General features: G+C 45.7%; 1 protein-coding gene across 1 annotated transcript in view; it reads left to right on the top strand.

Moving 5' to 3' along the window:
* DIP2C (DIP2 acetate--CoA ligase C (putative)) overlaps positions 1–14,904 on the top strand; it is a 356,092-nt gene that overhangs the window by 295,803 nt on the left and 45,385 nt on the right. Inside the window, exons 25-27 of the mRNA XM_081818894.1 lie at positions 5,030–5,160; positions 10,829–10,997; positions 12,899–13,069. Coding sequence (XP_081675020.1) covers positions 5,030–5,160; positions 10,829–10,997; positions 12,899–13,069 — 471 coding nt within the window. The remainder of the gene's footprint in view (positions 1–5,029; positions 5,161–10,828; positions 10,998–12,898; positions 13,070–14,904) is intronic.

Genomic DNA, 14,904 nt, shown 5'->3' with positions numbered 1-14,904 from the left:
CTTTTTTTTTTTTTTTTTTTTTTTAATGTGTCTTCTTTTTGGTTGTTCTGACTGTTATCGAGAGTAGGGTATTGAAGTCTCTGTCACTGAAGAAACGTCAATTTCTCCTTTTAGTTTTGTCCATTTTTGATTCATCTGTTTTGATAGTCTGTTGTCTGGTGTGTAGTTGTTTATAATTGTTAAATCTTCTTGCTGTACCAAACCCTTTATTAATATGTAATGCCCCTCTCTGTCTCTTACAACCTTTTTGGAAGTCTATATGTCTGATATTAGTTTAGCTATCTCTGCTCTCTTTTGGTTACTGTTTGCATGGAATGTCTTTATCCATTCTTTCACTTTCAAATTACTTGTGTCTTTTGATCTAAAATGAATCTCTTGGGGGCGCCTGGGTGGCACAGTTGGCTGGGGATCCAACTCTTGGTTTTAGCTGGGGTCGTGGCCTCAGGGTCATGAGATCAAGCCCCGTGTCGGGCTCCACACAGAACACAAAGTCTGCTTGGAGTTTCTGTCTCCCTCTCCCTCTGCCCCCCACCCCTGCATGCTTGCTCTCTCTTTCTCTCTCTTGCTCTCTCTCTCACTCTCTCAAATAAATAAATCTTTTTAAAAAATAAATAAAAAAAAAATAAAATGAGTCTCTTGTAGGCACCATATGGTATTTTATGTATTTTATTCACTCTGCCAATTTCTGTCTTTGGAGAATTAATCTGTTTACATTACACTAATTACTGGTAAGAAGGGACTTCTGTGGGGTACCTGGGTGGTGCAGTCGATTAAGTGTCTGACTCTTTATTTTGGCTCAGGTCATGATCTCAGAGTCGTGAAATCTAGCCCTGTGTTGAGCTCCCCACTCAGCTCAGCACTCTCCCTCTGCCCCTCCCCTTACTCGCACTCTCGCTCTCTTGCTCTCTCTCAAATTATTTTTTTTTTAAAAGAAGGGACTTCTGTCATCTTGCTCATTATTTTCCATATGTCTTACAACCTTCCTGTTACTCATTTCCTGCATTACTATCTTGTTTTGTGCTTAGTTGATTTTTTGTAGTGAAACATTCAAATTCCTTTCTCATTTCCTTTCATATATATTCTACAGGTTTTGTTTTTGAGGTGACCATGGGTGACCATGTAATTCTCCAGTTTGGATTATCCCTACTTAATTTCAGGGACACAAAAAAACTGCTCCATCTCTACCTCTCTCAGTTGCTGATTCACAAAGTTATATCTTTATACACTGTGTGGCCCAAAATATGTAGTAATAATTCTTTTAAATGCATTGGTCTCTTAAGTTATGTAGGGAAAAAAAGTGGAATTTAAACCCAAAGTTACAGTAACAGTTTTTCGACTGATAATTGTTTTGTTTTACCGTATTATTCTCTTAAATCACGTAGAAAAGGAAGGGTAGAGTTATAAAGTATTGCTATGATTATACTAGCTTTTTTAAGACTTGTTCATTTATTTTAGAGGTGGGAGGAGAGAGAGCAAGTGAGGGGAAGGGCAGAGGGAGAGAATCTCAGGCTGACTCCCTGCTGAGCGTGGAGCCCAACACGGGGCTCAGTCTTACGACCCTGAGATCATGACCTGAGCTGAAATCAGGAGTCAGACGCTTACCCAGCTGAGCTACCCAAGTGCCCCAGGATTACACTAGCTTTTATAATTGCCTTGTATTTACCTTTACTGAGATCTTAATTTATTCAGTGACTTCAGGTTACATCTAGTGTCTTTCTGTTTCAACCTGTAGGACTCCCTTGAGCCTTTCATGGCAGATCTAAATGTCATGAGTGCCCACAACTTTTTCTTTAATGGGAATGTCTTAATTTTTCCAAAATTAATTGCCATTGCCCAAGCCTTCCTCTGGAAGTTAAAAACCTTAACAGACTCCAGAGCTCCAAATAGTTGCATCATTTTCTGCCCACGCAATTGTTGTCTGGTTGCTATGGAGACCATCTTCCCAGAATCCTCTCCTCTGCTTTCCAGTAGAATCTGATCCACCAAATAAAGTGGAATATAAAATAAAATAATTCTTCAAAAGCCTTTTGAAGACTTACTTGTTAGAGAGAGAGAGCATGCACCAGCAGGGAGGGGGGAGAGACAATCTCAAGGAGGCTCCACACTGAGCAGAGCTCAACCTGGGGCTTGATCTCATGACCCTGAGATCATGACCTGAGCCGAAATCAAGAGTCTGTCACTTAACCGACTGTGCCACCCAGGTGCCCCTTCAAAAGCCTTTTAGAGTACAGATTTCTTTTCAGACCAGGATAAGTGACTTACCACAGTGCTGAAGGTGGCCTGGAACCGCCTCCGGTCGTAGCCGAAGGGAAACACACACTTGGATCCTACCGTTTTCATGGTCTACAGAGGTGGAGGCTATAATGTTACATCTTGATTCGATAAAGATACTTCTGCTTGAAACAGAGATAAAGCGATCTATGCTATTACTTCGTGATGATTCCACTTAATATAAGTATAAACTCTAGGAATTCCAGAGAGAGGAGTAACTAGACTTTCTCTCAAACTTATGAAATCTTTCTTTTTTAAAGATTTATTTATTTTAGAGAGCGAGAGAGTGCGTGCAAGGGGGGTGGGGAGGGGCAGAGGGAGAGAAAGAGAATCTCAAGCAGACTCCAGGCTGAGCATGGATCCCTATGTGGGGCTCGATCTCATGACCCTGAGATCATGACCTGACCCAAAACCAAGAGTCGGCCACTTAACCGACTGAGCCACCCACGTGCCCCTCGAATTTATGGAAGTTTTTATTAAACTTCTGACATTTAATTTGTTTGACGAGTACCTGAGATGAAACCTATTGTGATGTCATTTAATGAAAACCCCTATGCCTTAAGTACTGAGAGGCACAAACAGAGCTGAAATCATCTGGTTTATAGTCTGTCCTGATGGAAATTCCTTCTACCTCTTTGGTTGCACTTGTCACCATGTTTCTTGGAAATGTTAATACACTTTCAGCCTTTGGACAGAAATGTCATTAAGCCTTCTGTGAAATACCAAAAGTTGAGAGAAAGAAGTTTACCCAGTAAACTGTTTTCTCCATAATGGGCACTGTGTAATGTCTGATTTAGTGTAAGACCCATGAGTATGTGTTTTATGTTCAATTTAAGTTTTATAATACTAACTCTTCAAAAGTGTAATTTGAACTCTGACAGTTCCTGGTAGCTCCTGGATACAATTTGCTCGATGTCCACGAGGACGTCATGTGGGGGACCCATATAGCATCTGCTGTTTCCTTCAGATCAATTGCCCTCTGGGCCTCCACACAGGATGTTTTAGAACTGTGGTGGCTCTCCCTTCCACCGAGGGTGCTCACTCTCAGGTGGGGTGTGCCGCTGATGTTCGCCCAGACCGTGGACACTTAGTTCATCATCAACCAAAGTCATACTGCACTCGAAAGTAACCCTTCCCAAGAGAAGTCCTAAGGTGCATCCTAAAAATAAATACAGGTGCCCTCATCCCTGAGTCCTCTAACTGACTACATCTGCTCTCAGTGTCTCTTCCAGAGTAGAGCATGAGAGCTTGTTGTTTGGGGCTTATGGAAAACTAATTCCTTATCCAGGTACAAGTCTGTCTTCATAAGAATTGGGCATTTTTCTTCCAACCTGGGCTATGGGTCTATGATGTTGATAGGGTCCAAGATTGCTGTGAGCTTGGACATGAGATATTCAGCTTTCCTGGTTGCTTTTTTCTTAATCTGTCTGTGTTCTTGTCACTTTGATGAGATTTGTTCATGCTTACTCACCCTCAAGACCCAGAGTCCTCTATGAGCCCCAGGGCGATGGGAGAACCCATTCTCTGCTCTCCACATATGTTGTTAAAATGCTCATGGGCCCCGCAGTTAACAGAGTTCTCTCTCAATTTCCCACTGGCTCACAAGCTCCTGGGGTTGGAGGCTGTGTTTTATTCTTTTTTATATTCAGAGCACCTAATACAAAGCCTGATACATAGCATGTCCTCAGTTAATATAATGAATATTTGCTGAGCTGAGCTGAAGAACTCTGTTCCTGCTAAAAACAGTACCTGCACAGAGCTAGGGGTTCAGGAAAGGTTCATTTTAGTGAGAATCTTGGTAATTTTGATAGTTAGGATTTTACTAACTCCCCATCCAGCAGGCAGGAGGTTGAAGGAATGTTTCATAAATCCAGCATTGTTTCTTCTTTAAGCAAATATTGTGGCTTTGACAGCAAACTAAAAGGAACCGCTTGTGTGTTTGATTCTGGGGTAATTCTGTATTACCTTTTGTGAATTCCGTGAAGTACCCACAGTGAAACCTGCCACCAGAGCGTCTAACGGTGCTCCCACGTTCACGACACAAGCGTCCCCCACTCCCGGCTTCTCTCCTCCGTTGCTGGGGTGGCTAACGGTGCTTTCCCCAGACATTTGGCGGGGTCTGCCTGCATGTGAGGGTGCTCGCTCCCGCCCCTCCCACAGCTCAGCTCCAGGGCCATCGGCTTCAGATGCACGGAAGACATGTTTAAAACCACAAACTCGGAAAATTTTCCTTTCCCTCTCAGGTTGGCTTGGCTAGAGAGCTTCTGTGAGAAAACTGATTTGTATTAGATACGTTTTACAGTATTTTACAGTCACTCACATTAGATTCTGGCTGTGGGCGCCCCCCTTCTGTCACCTCTGTCGTGCGGGGAGCGGGGTTCCTGGGGCATGTGACCGTCAGCAAACCGCCTCCTCTGAGCCTGGTTTCCTGATCACTGACACGGGATGTCCGTCCACCGTGCCCCACTGGCCCTATCGCATGACAGGCACGTGTAAGTCAGACGCAATCCCGACCTGGAGAGGGGCCCCGAGCCCTAGGGTGTCCCCACCTTCTTCACAGCGCGGTGGCATTGCAGGACACGGTTACTTCAGCTGCAGGATTCCTAGGTCTGGAGGCCCAGGAAGTGCTGCATGTGGTTTAGTCGTTGAAAATGGGAGCACTGACAGGAACCGTAGCCCAGTAGCCCCCTTCCTGCAGTCCCCTTGGGGCACTGGAGGCCAGGCTGCATGGACTGAGGGTGGCCTTGCTGTCTTACAGATGTCCCATGCAGCCACTAGTGCCTTCTGCCGTTCCATTAAGCTGCAGTGTGAGCTCTACCCTTCTCGAGAAGTGGCCATCTGCTTGGACCCTTACTGTGGACTTGGGTTTGTCCTGTGGTGCCTCTGTAGGTAAGTATCTTCTTGAACATCTTTGCAATGATGACCAAATCAGTCATGCACCCCCTTTCTAGACCATTTGCAGAGGAGATGCCAGTGTCGGGGCGGGGGGGGGCGCTGCCACCTCCCAAGGGGCCGGCCGCGGTGGAGTCACAGATGGGTCGCTGTCCCATCCCTCCTCAGCCCCGCGATCCGGGAAGAGCAGGCACATCGCGGTGCTATCCACGCTCTTCAGCATTTGCTGAGCCCCGCAGAGACCAGAGACTCTGGGCTCATTCTGGGAGGCTGCCCGGTGGGGACCCCTGTTTCCAAGTGAGGACGCCAGGCTGAGCCTTTGGTTCTTTGCCTTTAAATCCTAACCATTATCCACCCTGGAATGTGTATTAAATCGGTGGGCACTTCAGGCTCCCTCCTGCTTCAGGCCTCTCCCTCGTGGGTGGGAGGAACGTCAGCTGCAGGAAGGCGGGGAGCTCGCCGTAAGAACCCCGCCCACCCCACCACAATCCAGCCCCCCAGCCCCAGCGCCCCCAGTGCCGGCCGGTAGCGGGCTCAGCAAGGGTCTGCAGAGACGGTGAACACATGGAGATGTATTAGCATTTCTTCGGACGATACATACGTGTTCACTGTAGAAACTTTAGGGAGTACGAAATAACATGAAGAACATGAAGACCTCAGTGACCATACCACCTCATGACACCAGGAAATACTCACCATTAGCATTTTGCATATAGTCTTCCAGAGTTTGGTTTGGAAGGTAGCATACTATTTGTTGTTAACACTTCAAGCTTCTGTAAGTGTATGGAGAATGCCATAGGACACACCGTGCCCACCATCCAGCTCCCCACAGACCGCGTTTGGATGGTTCTGTTTCATCTCTCCTTCTAGTTTTTTCTGCCCCTGTGTTCCATTCGGCATTTTAAAGGAATCACCAAACAACGTGATTTAACCATAAACCATAAGTATGCATACGGTTTTGTGACTGTGCCTTAATATAGGTATAAAACTGCGATGCTACCATTTGAAAGTTGTTATGATTTCCTTTCTTCTGAATAGTCTGTAATGTCTTCTCTCGCGTCTTTAAATACACTTCGGAAAACAATTCTTCTAAGGCATTCCTAATATTTAATAGTGGAATTAAAATCCATCCAGTCCTGTATTTTTGAAAAAAAATTTCTTTTGGGAAAAAAGGAGTTTTTGCAATTCATTCTAATTAGAACAATTAAAGTTTTTGAGAGAGCAAATGCAATTAAAATATTTAATGATTTTTACCTCACTGTAAAATGCAGTAGTATCGCGGGTAAATTTTTTTCTCGGGAAATAGTTTAGAATATGGCATTCCAGCAGAGGGACCAAGTGACCCTTGGCCAACTGAGAAGGAAGCCTGTCCTGAACCACCAGCTGTGTGTGGAGGAGACTGTGTGTCCCTTGGCAAGGACACCAGTCGAGCCGAAGCCAGTGGATGGGATGCTTTCCCGTCCTGGGGCTTGCCAGGCCTAACCCTCGTGACATCACCAGAGAGGCTGCCTGTCGGCGGGAAAGTCAGTGTTTGACGTGCACCAGTAGCAGCAGGAACACGGTGGGGCTCTTGAAAGGGGCTCTAAGGAAACTCTACCTAATGAGCATCCTTCCTGCAAATTCGTTCCGAAGTCCTGAAATTACAGTGTTCTGTAGATTGCCTCTGCAACGCTAAAATAAACACATAAGAACTATAAACCTCTTCCTTCTGAAGCCCTCTGTAGAAACAGATCCAGACAAACTTGCTTAAAAACTAGACCTGGGAGCATCTACCCCAGGAGTGCTGAGAACGCCCAGCACCTGTCAGTACTGTGGATACCAGTAGTCTCTCAGATGAGCTAGTGTTCACTCAAGAAATGCCCGATTTCAGGGCTGGTACAGGAAATGCACAAGGTGAACCTGAATGTCTTTTCATGCGAGAAAGCGCGCATGGTAGGAGGGTGACATGTCCTTTGGAGGGGCTCCCACTGGTCAAATTGGGGGGACTTCAGCATCAAAGATTATGATAGGTAAGACTGGATAAAATAGAAAATCATCTCACTATTCAGACAGACGGACAAATTGAAAGCTTGATTGATAGAGTAGACAGCTAGAAAATAGTTGTTCGTTTTAAAGGGGAGGAGAGAACCTTCACGGCAGGGACACGGGGCTGTTGTGCGTCACCCAGAGAGTTGCAGCGAAGGAAGCAGCGTCACGTCCAGGGTCTTCCTGACAAAGACCCTTCCCTGAACCACTGAGTCCAGGGAGCATCAGACCCAGACTGAGGGATGCCCGTAGCTGCTGTCTGTGGCCACGAACGCCAGGATCACAGAGTCACACAAGCCCTGAGGACCCAGCGGGCAGGCTGATGGCATCTGTGCATGTGTCTCCCAATGGTCTCCTTTCTCTGTAAAAGTCACCGTCAGGACCACAGGCAAACGTGAAGAGGGTCCGAGGCTTCAGTGGAAGAAATGTATGTTTCCTGATTTTGATGTCTTAGCTGGCCATATGGAGAAAAATAAACTTGCTTCCTGGAAATATCTGCTGATGTATTTTGGGTTGATGGGGCATCATCGGGTCAGTGACCCATCCTCAAGTGATTCAAGAGGGGAAAAAGTTATTTCTACTTAAAACTTTTCTGTAACTTTACAATGGTTTCAACATTTCTAAAAACTTTAATACAACTTCTGTGTCTTCATCCTAAAGTTCCCTTCAGTCATAAAATAGAGTATTATTTCTCTGAGAATCATGATATTAACAGAATTGTTTCAAAATAGTCTTAAGATCAAATATGTTGGGGCGCCTGGGTGGCTCAGTCGTTAAGCGTCTGCCTTCAGCTCAGGTCATGATCCCAGGGTCCTGGGATCGAGCCCCACATCGGGCTCCCTGCTCTGCAGGAGGCCTGCTTCTCCCTCTCCCACTCCCCCTGCTTGTGTTCCCTCTCTCGCTGTATCTCTCTCTGTCAAATAAATAAAATCTTTAAAAAAAAAAGATCAAATATGTCTTAAAATGCATTTCCAATCGTTGATGTTCATGGGTTAGAAGTTTCAATATTATTAAAATGGAAATTCTCTGCAAATAGATCTAGAGATTTGATGTAGTTCCTGTGAAAATCTCAGCAGGGTTTTGTTTTTTTTTTTTTAAGCAGAAATGGACAACTTTATCCTAAAATTAAAAAAAAAACACACACACAATATCCAAAACAATTTTGGAGTAATATAACAAAGTTGGAAAACTCAGACTTCCCAGTTTCAACATTTATGCAATAACCAGGCCAGGGCTGGGCTGACGTAAAGGTAGTAGGAAGGTAGATGCAGAAAAAAGAGCCAGTGAAACAGAATTGGGAGTCCGGAAACTGGTGACCTCTTACATGTGGTCACTTCATTTCTCAACAAAGGAACCACGGCAGCTCAATGATGAAAGGGTAGTATTTTCAATGAATGATGCTTGGGAATGTTGGCTGTTCATCTGCAAAAAGATTAAACTTTTACGTTACATCATGTAAATAAATTCACATTAGGTTGCAGACATTAATGTAGGAAATAAGACTTTTAGAAGGAGACAGAGGAATCAGTCTTTATAATCTTGAGCTAGGCAGAGTTCTTAGATATGGTACCAGAGGTACAATACATAAAAGAAATATTGACAGATGTGGCTTCAATAAAACTAAAAATGTGGGCACATCAAGCAACACTATTAAGAAAGTTGGAAATAAAAGCCACAGACTGGGGAAAAATATGTGCAAATCGTAACCTGATAGAGTCCCTCCAACCAAATATAAAACGAATTCTCAAAACTCAAGAAGAAGACACACAACATGATTTAAAAATAGGCAACAGATTTGAATAGACATTTCACCAAAAATACACAAATGACTTATAAGCACATGAAAAGATGCTTAACATTGTTTAGGGAAATGCAAATTAAAACCAGTGAGATAACACTTCATACCCGCTGGACCACATATAGCCACAAACCCCAGAAAGTAACAAGGTTGGGGGACTTGTATTTTCTGGTTTCAAAACTACCGCAAAGCAACAGTAACCAAGGATGTGCAGAAACTGGAATTCTCCGACATTGTTGACGGGAATGTGAAATGGTGAAACCACAGTTGGGCACGTTCTTAAAAATTAAACATAAATTCACAGTCTGACCCAGCAGTTCTGCTCATAGGCATCAGCCAAAGCATCTGCCAAAGCAAAGGGAAATCACTGGAAGCCTTGATGTGTGAAATGTCCCTAGCAGCCTTCGTAAAAGCAAGCAAGCAAGAAAAAGACAAATCCACAGGTCGACCAGGATGAACAGTGTTTGTTCATATCCATACAACGCAATACAGCTGCAGTGCGGATAAACTTCAGAAACAGCTCACGGAGAGAAAGGAGCCAGATGCAAAAGACCACATATTCCGTGATTCTATCGTATGACGCCGTTTATATGAAATGTCTGGGAAAGGCAACTCTGCAGAGACAGAAAGTAGAGTAGTGGTTGATTGGGGCTGGGGTCGAAGCACGATGGACCACAGATGGGTTGGAAATGTTCTAGAACTGCACTGTGGTGATAATGATACAACTCTGCAAATTTAGTAAAAATCCTTTCATGGGGTGATTTTATGGTATGCACGTCATACCTAAATAAAACTCTTTTAAAAAATCAAACAGCCTGTCATCGGGGTAACTGAGGCGCACAGGGCAGACAGTAACCCGCCCACCACAGGGTACGTGTGTTATAGGGAGCCATGCGTCTGCCTTGCTCCGAGTGCCCAAGTTCTGAGGGTTTGTATGTTTTCTCAGGTTAGTAAGCTGAAATCACCGAACTACAGTTGTGAAATTTTATGTTACCAAAATGTCTTCTTTTTCCTCCTACTCAGCCATGTTTTTCTTCAGCCGTGTTTTTCTTTTTTAAAGTAGACTATTTTTCAGAACAGTTTAAGGTGTGCTTTGAGATGCTTGAGTGTATTTCATACAGCGTGTGCATAAATAGCAACTGGCATACAACATTTTCTTCTACTACTTCTGCTATTCCTTCAAAGGTGATCAGATTGATTAACCTTCCTGGCTTATACATTAAGCAATAAAGCAAAAGAAAAAGCAGTGCAGCATTACGATGTGCCATCACAACACGTGTGTGCAGCGCTAACAGCAAATTACTCCCAACTGGATGACTTTCACTCTTTCTGAATTTTAGTTTTTAACCTATAGGGGTTTAAGATTCCTCCATCATTAATGCAATAAAAAACAATGAAAAAAAAATGGATCGGTTGAGCAAGCAACATCTCAGGGTCCTGAGGTCAAGCCCCATGTTGGGCATAGAGATCACATCAAAAAAATGGACAAAGGACTTGATTAGACATTCCTCCGAAGAAAACATACATTTTTATAAAAGCACCCTGCATTTCCTACATTTTGTGAATGTAGCAGCTTTGAGAGAACCCTATATATTGCCTCATAGCATCTAGAGGTTTCAGGTGAGCCCTCAAAAAGGCAGTCACTGAATCAAGAGTCCTATAGTTCTCTCGTGCTTTGCAGGATGTTTTCATGAACACACTTTCATTTTGTATTTGCACACCTGGAGGGGCAGTGGCGTGAGTGCCCCCTTCGTGCAAATGGGCAGCAGGTGTTTCTGGGCACGGGTGGCAGATGGGTCCTGCGGCCCTACCCTCACGAGCCCTTCCCGTCTCTCTCTGCAGTGTCTACTCAGGGCACCAGTCCATTCTCATCCCGCCTTCTGAGCTGGAAACCAACCCTGCCTTGTGGCTTCTTGCCGTGAGTCAGTACAAAGTCCGGGATACGTTTTGCTCCTATTCAGTGATGGAACTTTGTACCAAGGGGCTGGGCTCGCAGACAGACTCCCTCAAGGTAAGCAGCCTGTCATAGGCCTCAGAGGGCTTTGGGGAGCACGCCCAAGCGTCCTAGGGAAGCACCGTGTCACAGGGCATGGGAAGGGTTACTGAAGCTAAAATTATCATTCACAAAAGCCACGGTATAATCCGCTATCCCCTGAAGTTCCCAAAACTGATTTCAAGTGAAAACTTGATTTTATAAGGTGAATAATTTCCCACTGCCCCAAAGAATTATAGGTCAGGGTGCACACACACCCCCTCCCATGTCTTTGATTCCATTAGGTCTGCCTGAAAGGCCCTAAATTGCTTTTTCTTCTGCTGGTTTTCAAGCCATAGGTTTGAATTTAGCCACTCATTTTCATTTTCCTTGAAGACCCTGATTTGTAGGTCTGTATCCTAACGAGAATATTAGCATTTCCCTCCATTTGAGTCAATAACATTTTGATAGACATAGTTTCATGGTGAAGTAGTCATTATCCAAGTAAGGAAGGGGGAATAATCATACGACCTGTTTCAATTTATATTCTGACTACTATCCATTGTTTATATGCCCAGATGTGTGTCTTTGTGTATACACAGATTATATTTGCATATGTGTGTATAGACATATGCACATAAATTATTTAAACACAAATAGTAAAGCATTACATTTTTCTCCTGAATTTTGTTTTCCTATTTAGACCTAATGCGTTAAGCTTGAACAAGAAACAAAATGCAAGATAATGTTGATATTAAGCTACATACACAAGTGTATAATTGCTTGAAATTATAAATATATATAGGAAAAGAAATTTATAAGGCATAATTATTACTTATTTCCACCTATATTATTTTAGAAAGTGATTGAGTACATTTCACAAATCGTAACATAATTGAGTGTTTTCTATGCACTTGACGTATTAATTTAATCTTTACAATAGGCATCTGAGATAGAAAGCACTATTGTTAAAGATGAGGAATCTTAAGTTACAGAGAAATTGAGCACCCTTTCCAAGTCCTTACATTTAATAAATTTTGGAGCCAAATTTTGAATCTCCAGCTCCAGGTACATCGTCTCGAGCCCCGGGCCGCACTGCCTCCCCGAAGACACACATATGTAAATTGAGCGTTGGGATCACGCAGTTGGAGTGTTTTCTGTGTGACTCCACATATATGAGATCATATCCGGGCAGGAACCTCCGGGGCCAGAGTGTCCCCAAGCTGTGTCCCCTGCACCGTGCGGGAGCCTGTGTCCGTGCCCTGAGCCCAGGCTGCGGTGCAGGGCCAGGAGGGCTGCGTGGGCCAGCCTTTGGTGGTTGGCCTCCCACCGCTCTTGCTCCGCTGGAGACCACCACTCGCCACCTGCCTCCTGCCCCCAGCCCGGCGCAGAGGCCCGTGCTCCGCTCGCTGAGGTCCTCCTCTGAGCCTTGCCGTCTTGCTCAGTTGACTGAACATGGTGCAGCCCCGAGCTGAGCTCCGTCGAGCACAGTCATCAGAATGGGATCTTTACAGTCTCGTGGGACTTAAGAGGAGTGCTATCTTTATGAAATTGTCCAAACACTTTACTTTTCCATTCTATATTAAAAATAGGTCTTCTCTTTTCTGTCCAGGGTGTGCTCTTGTGTATCCATGTTTATAGGTGTACCTTGCTTCCCCAAACCCTGTCCTGTTAAGTATTTTATCCAGGACCTTGCTTCTCCTCGTGCTCCTTGCGGCTACATCTTGCTGTTATTTAAGATAGGTTTGTGATGGCATCCTCGGTCCTCTGATGTAGGATTTTCCCCCCACACAGACGTCCCAGGACAGTCGAATGATGTGGACAGACAGAGCCCAGGAAGTGAATGCCCATGTGGAGTTTGTGTTGCTTGTGTCCATCTGGTTAAGGTCACACACCCCGGACCTGGAAGGCTGACCTCTTACTGCTGTTGTTCCTTCTAGGCACGAGGACTGGACTTGTCCCGCGTGCGGACATGTGTGGTCGTGGCAGAGGAACGGCCTCGGATAGCACTCACCCAGTCGTTCTCAAAGCTCTTTAAAGACCTGGGTCTCCACCCGCGGGCCGTGAGCACCTCCTTTGGCTGCAGAGTGAACCTGGCTATTTGCTTGCAGGTGGGTTTCGTCGGGATCAGTAAGTGCTCCCATCAGAGAGTGACATTTAAGTGACAGGCACTCAGCACAGGGTCATTTTCATGGCTGATGTGTAGCTATGTTTAGAAGACGCCTTGTAATCAAATGCATGTGGTTGGTGCACACTTGTTTGGTTGGGATTTTTCTTTTCTTTCTCTTTCTTTTTTATTTTAGTCTGCATTTGTCAGTAACCATTATTCATAGCTAGCATTCAGAGCTCTTACTCTGTCCTGAAACATTTTCACTTTGGTAACATGAGTAGCAGTTGGCCCAGACCCCTGAAGTCAGGCTTTTTAAAGATTGCATAGGACACACATGTTTCCTTGTGGCAAGAAATGCTGCATCTTGACGTGCTCAGCCTCCTGGACACAGACAGTAGGATCTGTAGGAGGAATGCCAAGTGCCGTCAGCAGGTCCAGGAATCTGCTGCAGTGATGGCATCTAGAAGCAGACATTGCAGTTCCAGGCTGCATTTCCAGGGTGTGAGGCAGCCCCCTGAAGATACCCGCATAGCAACCGTGGCTGAAGGACACTTGCTCGCTTGCATTTTCTTCATTAGCCGCTTGCCACCATCTTCAGTGCTCCTTTCTTTCTTCGAACCCTTAACACAAGCATGTTGATCTGCAGCGATCGCTGGCCAGGGCAGGGCCGCCTGAAAGGAAGGACAGGGGCGTCCCCATGTGCCCTCCCCACAGCCTCACCCACAGCAAGCAGCCCAGGGCACAGCTGCAGACTTCGGTCCTCAAACAAATTGGCAGGATAAAAACTCCACTCACCCAGGTGCTGCAGTGGAGCACGACTCAGGTCATCTCCCGGTCTCCCATGCTACCCACCCACTGTCCCCCAATTTCTGACCCCAGAGGTGGTTGCTCATGATTAGCCCGGGGGTGACCTTGGGAAGCTCCCAGGCGGCCACGTCCTCACCAGCGCTCCGGGTGCTGGGACTCCTCCACGGACGGTGGCCGAGAACAGACTCTGAACATGTGTCCCATCGGATGAGATTGCTCCAGAAACATTAGCTACAGAAGGCGTTTTGTTGCTTTCTTATTTTTATTGTTTTGATTTTCTACTACATCCAAAGTGACATTGCTGTCATGGGCCATGGTGCTATTTTGGAATCTTGGCAGCATCTTTAATCATTTTTGTACATTTACCATTTTCCACTTGTTTGCTTTATTCTCAACTCATTTTCAGCCAGTTTTCCTTTTTCTGAACGGTTAGTGTTGGAAACTGGCTAGAAATGTCGATGTGTCAGAGAGTAGAGATAAAGTACATCATGATATGGCCACACGGGCTCAGAGCCACGGGCCATGATGCTTGGGGCAAGGGATGCTCTAGGGGGAGGGGCTTCGTGGCTTTGAGGAGGCCGTGCAGCCTGTATCCTGTACTTGATGCAACACCCCACGGTCACACACTGCAGTGTCCCTGCAGGGCCTGGGGACACCCCACAGTCACACATAGCAGTGTCCCTGTAGCTCCAGGGGACACGCCACAGTCACACACACAGCAGTGTCCCTGCAGCTCCTGGGGACACCCCATGGTCACACATAGCAGTGTCCCTGCAGGGCCTGGGGACACCCCAAAGTCACACACTGCAGTGTCCCTGTAGCTCCTGGGGACACCCCACAGTCACACACAGCAGTGTCCCTGCAGCTCCTGGGGACACCCCACGGTCACACACAGTAGTGTCCCCGCAGCTCCTGGGGACACCCCCCAGTCACACACAGCAGTGTCCCCGCAGCTCCTGGGGACACCCCACAGTCACACACAGCAGTGTCCCTGCAGGGCCTGGGACACCCCACGGTCACACACAGCAG

Source organism: Leptonychotes weddellii, chromosome 5 (assembly GCF_054177405.1).
Source record: "Leptonychotes weddellii isolate Sample4059 chromosome 5, ASM5417740v2, whole genome shotgun sequence".
In the NCBI taxonomy this organism is placed as follows: Eukaryota; Metazoa; Chordata; class Mammalia; order Carnivora; family Phocidae; genus Leptonychotes; species Leptonychotes weddellii.
The sequence above is the reverse complement of the archived record's forward strand: the minus strand, read 5'-3'. Positions and strand labels throughout refer to the sequence as shown.